At 39.2% G+C, this 13803-nt stretch overlaps 1 protein-coding gene across 3 annotated transcripts in view; it reads left to right on the forward strand.

Moving 5' to 3' along the window:
• Positions 1–4651: 4651 nt before the first annotated feature.
• DARS2 (aspartyl-tRNA synthetase 2, mitochondrial) overlaps positions 4652–13803 on the forward strand; it is a 29329-nt gene continuing 20177 nt past the window's right edge. For all 3 annotated transcript variants that reach the window (XM_069478369.1, XM_069478370.1, XM_069478371.1), the window contains exons 1-7: positions 4652–5389; positions 6414–6513; positions 8311–8377; positions 10742–10843; positions 11270–11365; positions 12885–13008; positions 13699–13745. In XM_069478369.1, coding sequence (XP_069334470.1) covers positions 5263–5389; positions 6414–6513; positions 8311–8377; positions 10742–10843; positions 11270–11365; positions 12885–13008; positions 13699–13745 — 663 coding nt within the window. In that variant the 5' untranslated portion in view covers positions 4652–5262. The remainder of the gene's footprint in view (positions 5390–6413; positions 6514–8310; positions 8378–10741; positions 10844–11269; positions 11366–12884; positions 13009–13698; positions 13746–13803) is intronic.

Raw genomic sequence — 13803 nt, forward strand, 5'->3', positions numbered from 1 at the left:
GAGAAAATTAGCCAGGCGTGGTAGCACACGCCTGCAGTCCCAGCTACTCGGGAGGCTGAGGCAGAAGGATCACTTGAGCCCAGGAGTTCTAGGTGGCGGTGAGCTATGATCCCACCACTGCACTCTAGCCAGGGCGAGAACGAGACTCTGTCTCAAAAAAAGAAAAAGAAAAAAACCTCCATAGATTAAACATATAATTTTTAAAGCTCAGATAATGCCCAGAGCAAGATCACATACCACATAATTTAAATAACAGCTACTCTAAAGCATCCTAGCTTTAATGCGTATTGAATTATCTATTTAAAGGGGAATTTTAATCAGTCCCATTTACACCAAATGTTTCTTGCAAATTTGTTATTTGGGACCATTTACTAACATTTATTTAGCATTCATCATGTTCCAGGTACTCCTCAAAACTCTTAAGAAATATTGTCTCATTTAATCCTCAAACAACCCCATAAGGTAGGTTATTATGTTCCCAGTTGACAGATGGGAAAACAGAAGTAAAGTAACTTGCCAAAGTCACACAGTTAGAGAGTAGAAAAGCCAGGATTTGAACCCAGACAGTCTAACTCTTGAGAGAATGCTCTTACCTACTTCTTTCACATTGCCTTTTAAATAGGGATCAATTGTGGGGCAAAATAAGCTCTTAATTTGACTACTTAAGAGAGAAATGCTATGAATTCCAAAACAATTTTAAAGTCTAGTTAAGCAATAAATCTAGGTCAGAAAAAGACTATCAGCACTAAGAGGGTAGGTTTTGAGAAAACATTTCCTTTGAGGCCGGGCACGGTGGCTCACACCTGTAATCCTAGCACTCTGGGAGGCCGAGGCGGGAGGATTGCTTGAGCTCAGGAGTTCGAGACCAGCCTGAGCAAGAGCGAGACCCCCCGTTTCTACTTAAAAAATAGAAAGAAATTATCTGGACAACTAAAAATATATAGAAAAAAAAATTAGCCGGGCATGGTGGCACATGCCTGTAGTCCCAGCTATTCTGGAGGCTGAGTCAGGAGGATAGCTTGAGCCCAGGACTTTGAGGTTGCTGTAAGCTAGGATGATGCCACAGCACCCTAGCCCTGGCAACAGAGCGAGACTCTGTCTCAAAAAAAAAAAAAAAAAAAAAAAAAAAAACCTGGCCGGGCGCGGTGGCTCACGCCTGTAATCCTAGCACTCTGGGAGGCCGAGGTGGGCGGATCGTTTGAGCTCAGGAGTTCGAGACCAGCCTGAGCAAGAGCGAGACCCCATCTCTACTAAAAATAGAAAGAAATTATATGGATAGCTAAAAATATATATAGAAAAAAATTAGCCGGGCATGGTGGCACATGCCTGTAGTCCCAGCTACTCGGGAGGCTGAGACAGGAGGATCGCTTGAGCCCAGGAGTTTGAGGTTGCTGTGAGCTAGGCTGACGCCACGGCACTCACTCTAGCCTGGGCAACAGAGTGAGACTCTGTCTCAAAAAAAAAAAAAAAAAAAAAACCCAACATTTCCTTTGAGTATTTAATGTTAAGGTAATATGAAGTAGCCCAATCTATGCATTAAAGATTAGCAAATTATTTATATCTATTTTACCTTCTCATTCCACATTCAAGAATGTGTAATTTTGCCCAGCTGAATAATCAGTAGGTTATAAATATATCTTGACACAATATATTACTGTCCCAGCCAGGCACGGTGGTTCATGCCTATAATCCCAGCACTTTGGGAGGCTAAGGCAGGAGGATCGCTTGAGGCCAGAAGTTTAAGATCAGCCTGGGCAACATAGTGAGACCCCATCTCTACAAAAAAATTAAAAAAATATATATATTACTGTCCCAATATTCTTCCTCCCAATCATAAGGAAAGAAATCCTCTTTCTTTCGAAAGCTAATCTGCGTACCAATATTCTGGATCCCCAAATCCCTTCGCATCTTCCTTGGATACTATCTCCTATGTTTATTTCAACCCTCTATCATCTCTAATCTCTGCTCCACAGGATCCTTTTCTTCTGCCAAGCATATTATAATATTCTTAACACTAAAATTTTTTTGTTTAAATGCAATTTATCTCATTCATTTTGAGACCAATCTCCTAGAAATGTGGTCTACACCTGTTGCCTCCACTTACTAAGAAATATTTTATTAGAAATTTTCAGCAATCTCTCTTCTGCATCTATCACTATATAGAAACTGCACTTTTGAAGATCACCAATGTTTTTGCCAAAACTATAGCCAAATATTTTGTTCATCAAGTTTGTTCATCCTTACTTCTCTAAATTTTCTACTACATTGTTTCATTGTTTCTTCTGACAGTTTCGTTTTTGGTTTTTTGCCTGTGTCTTTCTTTTTTTTTTTTTTTTTTGAGACAGGGTTGTGCTCTGTCACCCAGGCTACAGTGCAGTGGTGCAATCATACCTCAGCGCAGCCTTGAACTCCTGGGCTTAAGTGAGCCTCCTGCCTCAGCCTTCCAAGTAGCTGGTACTACAGGTGTGGGCTACCGCACCCAACTAACTTTTTTTTTTTTTTTATTTTTTGTAGAGATGGGGTCTCACTATGTTGCCCGGGCTAGTCCCAAACTCCTGGCCTCAAGCAATCCTCCAGCCTTGGCCTCCTAAAGTGCTGGGATTACAAGCATGAGCCACTGTGGGGGCCAACATTCAGTTTTTAGGGAGTTTTTCTCCCCCTTAATTCGGATTAATTTGCTGGATTTTTTTCCCTTATGTCCCAGCAGTGGGTGTTCCTCCAGATTCTGAAATTGTTTGTTCTATATATGAAAATAATCATTCTACAAAACTCCTAAATCTCTTTCTTTAGACTGCTTACACCTGCATCCCAGTCCTGCATTTCCATTTCCAGTTTCCTATGAGACATTAAGCTTTCATGTCCTCAAACTCATTAAGTATAAAACTAATCATTATTTCACATGCCATTCAACCAATCTTTCTTTTCTAACTACTATACCCCCCTGCACTATTTCACTCAGTAATAATTCCATTCTTCCTCCAATAAAAAAGACCCTAGTCATCTTTTTCAACTTCATCTTTACATCTAAAAAGTTGCCTTATCATCAAACTCTGACACACTTCTTAAAAAGATATAAAGCCCTCGTAGATTGGGCCTTCACTTTCATTCTCAATTATAGCCACTTCTCTTGTTCCCAATCTTAGCCACTTTCCTCAATCCATGATTAGTCTTTCCGTAGACACCACTTTTATCTTGTAATTACCTTGCTTGAGATCCCATAAGAATTTCCACACACCTTCTAAATGAAGTCAAGTCAGAACTTTTCCATCTGGCTTTCAAGGCACTACCTTATCTGATCTTTTACTTAATCCTACCCAGTTCATTTTCTACAACCGCAGTTCAAACCCCAAGATCCATGAACAGATGGCCTTTCCAAAATCCAACATTTTGTATACAATCCCTCTAAGGTTGTATGCAAAACGTTGTGTACCTTTGTACTTGGGAGGGAGGAGTGAAGAAAGGTCCAGTAGACAAGGCTTTAAAAGGTTAAGAACCGCTGCTCTACACCCAAACATGCAACCCCTACTCTAGACTGATCATCACCCTACTGCTTTTCCTGCACAAGCAAACATGACTTTTTATTCACCTTATCGCCAGTTAATACTTCTCTCCTCCCATTCGTCTGAGCAAATCTTATCCATTTTGCAGGTTTCATCTCCTCAGGTGAAGCATAGAGCTAGCTCTTTCGCCCAACTCCTCTTGCACTTGTAGTTCATACTACACAAATAAAACTTAGCTGTTTCTCCTGTGATTAGTCTATTAATCACTTTTCTACATCGCCATCAATACCTAAATCCAACCGTCCTAATGCCAGTGCTTAGCCGAGTGCTAAGCACGTAGGGTAAGTATTGAAAAGAGCAAAATGCAAAGTTTACAGCCAGTCCTAGACCAATACAAAGCATCTTACCTAATAAAGTGCCGTGACGACGGTGTCACCCATTCCGGATTCACTAACCATTCTTCAAGTCTGGCTCCAATACTGTGTCGAGCTGAAATCCCCTGAAGGCGGGGCTGGGGGAGGGGCGGAGAAAAAGCCGCCAAAATGACAGCTAAGAGAGCGGCCGGGGTAACCCTTGGCCCTCCCAAATTCTCTCTCGTTCCACAAGTGGGTTCACCAGGGACACAAAAGCGCCCAGTAAGAAGACCTCCGCTCCTCCAGACGCAGGGCTGGCCCTGCGACTTCACCCTGGGATGGACATTTCCGCTCACCCAGCCACTCAGCTCTGCGAACCTAGCTCTTGCGGAGTCGGCTTCTGCCCGCAGAAGCGGGAAGGCAAAAGGACAGTGCGTCCCAACTCGTCCTTCTTCAGCTGAGCCCTTCAGGGATCAAGGCCAATCTGAAATCACGCCGTTGAGAAACCGCAATTCAGCCCTCAGCCGCCTCTTCAGTTTAAAAATCGTTTCCCGACTCGCTCTGCGGCCCAACGCGGCAAAGGAAGCCTCCCAGGCGCCCCGCCGATTCCGCGACAGTGGAGCAACTGAAATCGCCATTTTAACTGAGGGCAAAGTCGAACGACTTAACCATTACCGTCAACATTCCTAATCGAGTGGCGTTGCTCCTCTGGTTTTCTACCAGCGCGAAGCGTTCCCTCAAAGTTCCGCCCGTAGTAAGCATGGCGGCGGTGCCTCTGCTCTGATTCGTTGAGTGACTTCACCGTAATCTTGGGCGCTAACGGGGCGGCTTAAGGGAACCTTGGCTTCCGGCGCCGAGTTGTTTGTGGTTTCTAGCCCTAGGAGCATTTTGGATTTGCTCGCCTTCGTCTTTCAGAAGACCTGAGGTCGGCCGCCAGTCTGGGAGATTTGCAACTCGAGGCTGTTCCTCCTTGTTTTCCAGTCTACCCACGGGAGCCTTTGGGGAAGCGTGGAAAGAAGAGAAGTCACGCCTGGTGACTGGGCCCACTCCCCCACCCCCGTCTCTGGAGTGTCCTGGGCTCGTGTCTGAGGCTGTTCTGTGGAATCGTTCCCTAGTCGTCAGTTTTGACCGGAGTCCTGTTTAATAGAAGTGGAAACTGATGCATCGAGAGGGGTGAAAGGCCTTTCCCTTTTTCACATCCACTCCCTCTCGGGCCCCAAAGACCTTGCAGATTTGTCTGGTTTCCAGACACGTGCTTTCGAATGTCGTGCGGAGGGGAGCTTAAGTATTGAAGAATATAGAGTAGGAACTCCTAGAATTTTACGGGATCTCTGAGTATTTCCAAAACTGACTTTTGACTGCCGGCGTGTGGGATTCGTGATTGCCTTTCGCTATCCTGTGGCTCCAACATGTACTTCCCTTCTTGGTTAAGTCAGCTATGCAGGGGTTTATCCAGACCCCTTGGAAGCACCACTCAGCCGATTTGGGGTTCTCTCTCCAGAAGTCTGGTGCTAAGTTCACAGAGGAGAATTCCAGGTGAAAACTGCAAAGAGTTCTGTCCTCCAAACAATACTTCTGCCTGTTCTTCAGAGCCAGAGAGCTTTCATTCCATTTTCTCCCCATTCTTAACTGGTTAACCTTATGTGTAGAAGCAGATCATTCACTCTCTTCATTCCTTCTAGTGCATTTTTTTTTTACTTGAGTTTTTAAAAAGACCACGAAAAGGTAACCTAACCATATAGGATATTCTGTTTTAGTTAATGCTACTAATAAGAAGCGCAGAAAAATCGCTTTTCACACATAGTAGTGTTTTCTAGTGTACAAGTGGCAGTTATACACTAGATGCATACTAAAGCTAATTACTGAACCGTCAAACTTCTGTAATTCCTAAAATCATATTTGATTTAGGGAAGAAATGTGTACTATTAAGAATTGGGTTAGGCCGGGCACCGTGGCTCACGCCTGTAATCCTAGCACTCTGGAAGGCCAAGTCGGGAGGATCGCTCGAGGTCAGGAGTTCGAGACCAGCCTGAGCAAGAGCGAGACCCCCCCCCCCCCCCCCCGCCTCTACTAAAAAAATAGAAAGAAATTATCTGGACAACTATAAATATATAGAAAAAATTAGCCGGGCATGGTGGCGCATGCCTGTAGTCCCAGCTACTCTGGAGGCTGAGGCAGAAGGATTGCTTGAGCCCCGGAGTTTGAGCTAGGCTGACGCCACAGCACTTTAGCCCGGGCAACAGAGTGAGACTCTGTCTCAAAAGAAAAAAAAGAATTGGGTTAGTAGGATTTTAGGTCAAGGCAAATGCTAGATCCAAAAGATTTGCATTCAGATTGTTATTCACTTGACTTTTGACACATTTGCAGCTAAATTTAATAGTGAATGAATTAAATTACATACTCTGACTTATTTTGTAAATTTTGCCCGTTGCCCTGAAATAACTGAGATGCTGTAATTTTAGAATCTTTATTTTTAAGCAGTCTGCAAATGATATATTTTTAATCTTACATTTTAAACGTTTTTTCTTTCCTTTTTTTTTATTTTTTTTTTTTTTTTTAGAATTCAGTAGCTTTGTTGCCCGGACCAACACGTGTGGAGAATTGCGTTCTTCTCACTTAGGCCAGGAAGTCACCTTGTGTGGATGGATTCAGTACCGAAGGTAAATTGAGGTAGATGATCTAAGGATGCATGATGGTTGTTTTCCCAAGGCAATTCCAAACCTATACTAATTTTCAACTGTTGGTAAGAATGAAACGCTTTGCAACTGCTGCAGGATTCTCAGAATTCCTTGGATTTTCTGTTTTGTTTTTGTTTTTAAAGACCCAAGTGACTGGGAGTGTCACTCTCAGTAGGTAGGTACTAGTAACATCTGTTGAAGGGCATAACAATGAAGCTTGATCCACCAATGTACTGAAATGACCCCAGGCTTACTAAAGTTGAAGAGTTCCCTATGACCACTAATTGGGAATGGGCCAGCATACTATAAACCAGCTATTAAGCTCCAATAGCATGGGAGAAAAAAGCTTGTTTTATTCTAAATTTAGGTAGCAAAAAGGCCTAAAAACATACTTAGTGATTCCTGAAGATCAGAGCGGATTTTTTTGTTGTTCATCTCTATATTCCAGAACATACCTGAATAGTACATTAATTCACATGAAAGACATCCAAAATACATAGGTTATGTAACCTTCCTAAAGAATAGGTCCCAAGTGGGTGGATATTTGCCCCATAAATTTGGTGACTTTGTCTCCTGAATCCAAATCCGAAGAAGCTTTCTGTACCTCTTCCCAATACTAAGAACAATATGAGAAATGTAGGTTGAGTGTGAAAATGTTGGGATTTCTGGGACCTTTTGATGGTTCATAGAGGCGTTCCATTAGTAGTTAGAACTCCTCCAGAAATTTTTAGATTGTATCTTTTTTCTTTTTCTTCTTTTTTTTTTTTTTGTTTTTTAAGGCTGGTCAAGTGAAGCAGCGGGAGTGGAGAAGGAACAAAGGTGTATCTTTTTTTAGAAAGAGAAAAGACCTTATACTGCAATATTTTGAAAATGATCAGATGTGTCTGCTATCTTAAAACATTATCTTTGGATTTTACTGTGTGAAAAGTTTACAAATTTAATAAAATTTTCTTATAAAGACCTAAGCCACGGCTGGGCATGGTGGCTCACACCTGTAATCCTAGCACTCTTGGGAGGCCAAGATGGGTGGATTGTTTGAGCTCAGGAGTTCAAGACCCGCCTAAGCAAGAGCGAGACCCCGTCTCTACTAAAAAGAAAAAAAAGAAAGAAAGAAATTAGCTGGACAACTAAAAATATATAGAAAAAAATTAGCCCAGCATGGTGGCACATGCTTGTAGTCCCAGGTACTCGGGAGGCTGAGGCAGTAGGATTGCTTGAGCCCAGGAGTTTGAGGTTGCTATGAGCTAGGCTGACGCCACAGCACTCTAGCCTGGGCAATAGAGTGAGACTCTGTCTCAAAAAAAAAAAAAAAAAAGACCTAACCCAATGGGAGCTGGGCATGGTGGTCCAAGCCTGTAATCCCAGCTATTCAGGAGACTGAGGCAGGAGGATCACTTGAGCTTGGGAGTTGGAGACAAGGCTGGGAAACATATCAAGACCCTGTCTCTAAAATAATAATAATAATGATAATGATAAAAGATATAAGCCAATGAAAATTTTTTTTTAATTTTAAAAATCTTTATAAGCCATCTGTATAAGATTAGTAAACTATGTATATAGCCAATAAAAATTGAAATGAAAAAAAAACAAAGTTTTTTCATCAATAAGCTACATAGATAACAATTGCATGAATGTAACTAATGAAAGTATGTAATTATCATAAAAAAGAAAGGAGAGATTGCATGGGGTTTTTTGTTTGTTATTTATTTTGCCTGCTTAAATTTTTAACTCAGAGATTTTATCTTAAAATGTTCCTTTTTTTTTTTCTTCATTAATCAGGCAAAACGTCTTCCTGGTCCTAAGAGATTTCCATGGGCTTGTTCAAATTGTCATTCCCCAGGATGAGGTAATAGAAAGTCTCCTACTGTTACCTAAAATTTTCTTTGCTGCTATAGCTAGGGTAAGCTAAGTAGTTTCATGAATATATTTGAGGTTTTAAATTCAGAAGTTTATTGTTATGAAAACTGAAAACTACCATAAGCAATATTAAAACATGGCAAGCTGGGAAAAAAATATATGCAACTTGTATCACAAAGGGCTAATTTCCGTAATATCTAAAAGGCTACTACAAATGAATAAAAAAAATACCACTGACCCAACAGAATTATGAACCCAGGATATGAACATAAATTTACAGAAAAGAAAATATAAATGGCTTGTAGACATAATGAAAGTATGCCCAACTCCACTCAGAGGTACAGAAATGTAAATTAAAACTACACGTAATTGTTATTTTTCAAACATTAGATTATTCTGGTATAGCAACAGGAAAAAAAAGACAAAATAAATAAATAAAACATTAGATTAACAACACACTGTTTAGGAAAGCAAGTGCTCATACATTCCTGGAGGGAGTACAAATTGGCACTAGCTGTATGGAAAACAGTTTGGCAATATGAAAATTATAAATGCTGGAATGCTGAGCAAATATTTTATAACATAAAATTTAAAAATGAAACATTTAACAGATATTTTATACAGCTTTTTTAAAATATTGCCAGGCATGGTGGCTCACTGCTATAATCCTAGCACTTTGGGAGGCCAAGGCAGGAGGATTGCTTGAGCTCAGGAGTTCGAGACCAGCCTGAGCAAGAGCAAGAACTCATCTCTACTAAAAATAGAAAAATTAGCCAGCATCACAGTGTGGCCCTGTAGTCCCAGCTACTTGGGAGGCTGAGGCAGGAGGATCACTTGAAGTTGCAGTGAGCTATGATGATGCCACCCAGGATAACAGCAAGAATCTGTCTCCAAAAAAAAAAAAAAAAAAAAATTATAAATGCACATATCCTTTGAACCATTAATTTCACTTTTAGTAAATTATCTTATACCTAGACTTACATAGATGCAAAATGACATATATACAAGGATATTAATTTCAGGATTATTTTTAATAGAGAAGAAATTGGGAACAATCTAGATGTCCTCCAATAAGAGACTGGTTTAAAAAATAGTGTACATCCTTACAATGGGATACGCTGCTCAGGTATACGAAAAAGAGTGAAGAAGCTCTGTACTGAAAGGGAAAAAAATCCAAGGTATATGGTTAAATGAAAAACTCTATATTCTTGAACATACAAAAGAGCATATAGAATGCTATCTGTATTTTAAAAAGAGGGGAAGGAAACAATACATATGTTCTGTGTGTGTATGTGTGTGTATATGCTTGTATATATGTTATGAAATGTCTCTGGAAAGATACCTAAGTATCTGGTAACGAGTGCTTCTGGGGAGGGGAACTCAGGGGCTGAGGACAAGGATAGGAGGGAAACTTTTCACTATATCTTTTGGTACCCTTTGTATTTTAAGCTGTGTGAAGGTACTACCTGGTCAAAAAATTAGATTTAGGCCTGGTGTGGTGGCTCACGTCTATAATCCCAGCATTTTGAGAAGCTGAGGTAGGAGAATTGCTTGTGGCCAGGAGTTCAAGACCAGCCTGGGCAACATAGCAAAAGCACATCTCTACAAAAAATTTAAAAATTAGCCATACGTGGTGGTGCGCGCCTGTAGTCCCAGATATTCAGGAGGCTGAGGCAGGAGGATCACCTGAGCCCCAAAGTTCAAGGTTGTAGTGAGTTGCGATCATGCCACAACACTCCAGCCTGGATGGCAGAGGGAGACCTGTCTGCAAAAAAAAAAAAAAATTAATTACTATTAAAATTAGATAATATAAAGAACTCCTGTCATGCTAATTGGGCAATGTTGGTTTCTATTGTAATTTTGACAAATACTCATATGCCTAAGAAAAATATGACTTACTCAGCTCTTAAGCGTTTGAAATAAGTAAAGAACAATGAACTATCTTTCAGGGATCAAGATCCAGAGATGAGCATAGCTAACCCTGGAGAACTCCTTTCACTTTGGACCCATTATTGCTATTAAATTTGACTGCTCCTAAGACTAACCCTGGAGCCAGTTGCCTTTAAAGTATGTGGGACTTATTTGCATTAATAACAGTCATCCTTCTCCTTATTTTCCTTTAAGGAAGGTTTTTGAAAGCTCTTAACTAATAATTTTACTTGCTTTATTACATGGCATCAAAATGGGGATGCAATTTATTAACTTCTGTAATAAAGTCATTAAGGTCAGCTCCAGCATTTATGGTAATTAAGCTGTGTATATTAATGTTTTTTTAAACCATAGACTTACAGTTACTGAAGATGCCTATAAGTTCATTTGTTTCTTGGAACTCTTTTCCACTCTTGTTCTGTAGTCAGCTGCCTCTGTGAAGAAGATTTTATGTGAAGCTCCTGTGGAGTCTGTGGTGCAAGTGTCTGGGACAGTCATTTCCCGACCTCCAGGACAAGAGAATCCAGTTAGTAGTTTAGAAACTGTCTTTGTAAATTTTACTTGTATGCTTTTGCCCTGTCTGTGTACACATTCAGACAGCTTAGACTGAGCACCTACTGGACATTAAGGAGCTAAAGCTCAGTAAGTTCCACAGATTTCATAATCTTTGCTGCAAACACACACCTATATAAATATGCTCATGCTAAGACATTTGTTGATGTTGATGTTGACAAATGCATGCTAATATTTGTTGATATCTGAGTACATCAGCCACAGATAGACATAAGAATGTCAAAATCATACATAGATATTTATGCCTTAGATTATATACTATAAGGACCTACATATTTTTCACATGTAAATAAATGCATGTGTTTTACAAATGTGCATTTTGTACATGTTCTGATGAATGATTTTTTAAAATAAGTCTCTCTCTCTCTCTCTCTCTCAGAAAATGCCAACAGGTGAGATTGAAATCAAAGTTAAAACAGCTAAACTTCTGAATCCCTCCAAGAAGCTGCCCTTTGAAATTAAGGACTTTGTGAAGGTACCATCCCATTTTATTAATAAAATAGAGTATCTAGAAAATGTTGATGACGAGTAAAGTATTTTCAGAATTTTTTAACAAAAAAGTTTAACGTCTACAAAATGAAACATTTTATTATAGACATATCATGAATTGTTCTGTTAGTTCTACAATTTCTTGATGAACTGTTCTTAAATGGCAACAGTTCATTAAGCTGTTGCAGTCCCTAAACACCTGGACTGTTTTTCAGAAAGGTCAACATGTGATTCTGTCTTTTAAGACTTAAGGTGTTATTATTACTCAAGTTTTTTGTTTATATTTAATATTTTGAAAGGAAATTTATGTCTGGCTTGGAAATGGCCAGAGAGCCTAGGGGATACTGCACCTATTAAGTTTAAGTCTCTAACAGAGATAAAATGTGTGCTTAGAGCAACTCTTGACTTTTCTCACATGTATAAATATAACTAGCATTACTGGGTTTTAGGATGTTCTTTGCCAAAGTTTCAGGGGTTGATGGAAGTAGACACACTAAGTACACCCAGATGATTTTCAGCTTTGTCACAAATGTAGACTTGTGTATACCTAATTTTTAAACTGATCTGTTAAGGGATTTTTTAATTAATTATGTAGCCACTTAGTCTTATATTTTAGTTCCCAATACTTAATTCTTTAATTAGAAGGAGAAATGTAATTACAGAGTTGACCTTATTGTAAAAAATAAAATACACAGTTTTCCTCAGATAAGCATTTTACAGGTATTTCTTACCATTTCTGTTTCTAGTATCAAAGAAATTAGCTATTCCAGGGGAAGGGACTTTTTTTTTTTTTTTTTTAAAGTTCTCAGCACAAATAGGAATACAGGGATTTACAGCCTTGAAAATAAGTAAACTTTCTCACTATGTCCCTCCTAGTACTATCGTGGAGATTCTATCCGCCATCCCCTTGCATTCTTTATACTTTTAATCTGTGTCCCATTCAGGTAATAAAATCATAACTGTTTTTTACCCTGTTATATCTTTTTTAGAGACAGGGTCTCACTACATTGCCCAGACTGGCCTCAAACTCCTGGGCTCAAGCCATCTTCCCCCCTCAGCCTCCTGAGTAGCTAGGGTTACAGGCATGCACCACCATGCCCAGCTATCTGGTGTATCTTTTTAAAAGATCTTTGAAATCTTTAAATTTTTTTTCAAGACTCCAGTATGGGCTTAAATGAATGGATAAATATTTAGTAAAGTAGGCAAACTTCAGTCAGTGAAGGGTTATGTTAATAACAACAGATAGTAAAAAATATAAAATCTGCACTAGTAACAAACTTAAATGTTGTAGGATTGAAGGATGGCAGTATACACACAAATGGAAACAGCATACCAGTGGGCCACTTGATGGAAGATAAAGATAGAGCTAAATTTAGTTGTTGTTTTGTAACTCCTCCTCACCAAACCCAAATTTAGTTTTTGAAAATTCAAACTCTGTATCTAAAGATAGTATCTTTCTAATATTCAGAAAATATTTAAACATAAAAATCTTTTAATTTATTTAGAAAACAGAGACTCTTCGTTTACAGTATCGCTACTTAGACTTGCGTAGTTTCCAAATGCAGTATAACCTGCGACTGCGGTCCCAGATGGTCATGAAAATGCGGGAATATCTCTGTAATCTGCATGGTAAGGGAAATGATGCCTGAGTGTTCTTTGGGACTTGTTAGCATCTCTTCTGTTTTATTCAACAGTTTTATTATATCCTCCATTTAGCATCATTGGGTCAGATGTTACCAGAAGTCTAGAATTCACTCAATGTGTAGTTTTTGCCCTATAGTATAATTTGGTAACTAGTTTCCTATTGGATCACAAATACATTCTTTTAAAGATGATAATGGCAATCACATTGTTTAATGTAATGTTTCTTATCATTATTGAAGGCCAGAGAGCCCTTTCGTTGTTTCTGTAAGCTTTTTGAATTCTTTATCATGCTTATACATCATTTCTCTGGAGCTCAAAAATGTCACATGAATTAAACTAGATATGTCAATCAGTCCTGCGTTTTTCTTGCTATATTTGTATTACTTTTGCTACATTGGTAGAACATTTAAAAAACCAGCACAGTTCAGTAGACAAGAATCCATCAAATATTTAGAACTATTTCATGTCAAAGATATCAACTTTCTGAACAGAGTAAGATTTTATGAAAATCCTCCTTGGATTTGTAACAACCAGTATGAGTAGGCTTGGTAGCTTATTTCTGCCAAAATTTCTAAATAAAAGGGAGCCTCAGATTTGTTGTACTATATTATAGACATCATATTTGACAAATTCCACATTCCTGTCTATTAAATTACAATGTGTCTCTCCTTTTAGGGTTTGTGGATATAGAAACCCCAACATTATTTAAGAGGACCCCAGGGGTATGTATATTCCTTCAATCAGTCTACTCATAATGTCCTATTAGTTGTAAAACTAGAC

The sequence above is a fragment of the Eulemur rufifrons genome, chromosome 8 (genome assembly GCF_041146395.1).
Source record: "Eulemur rufifrons isolate Redbay chromosome 8, OSU_ERuf_1, whole genome shotgun sequence".
Classification (NCBI taxonomy): Eukaryota; Metazoa; Chordata; class Mammalia; order Primates; family Lemuridae; genus Eulemur; species Eulemur rufifrons.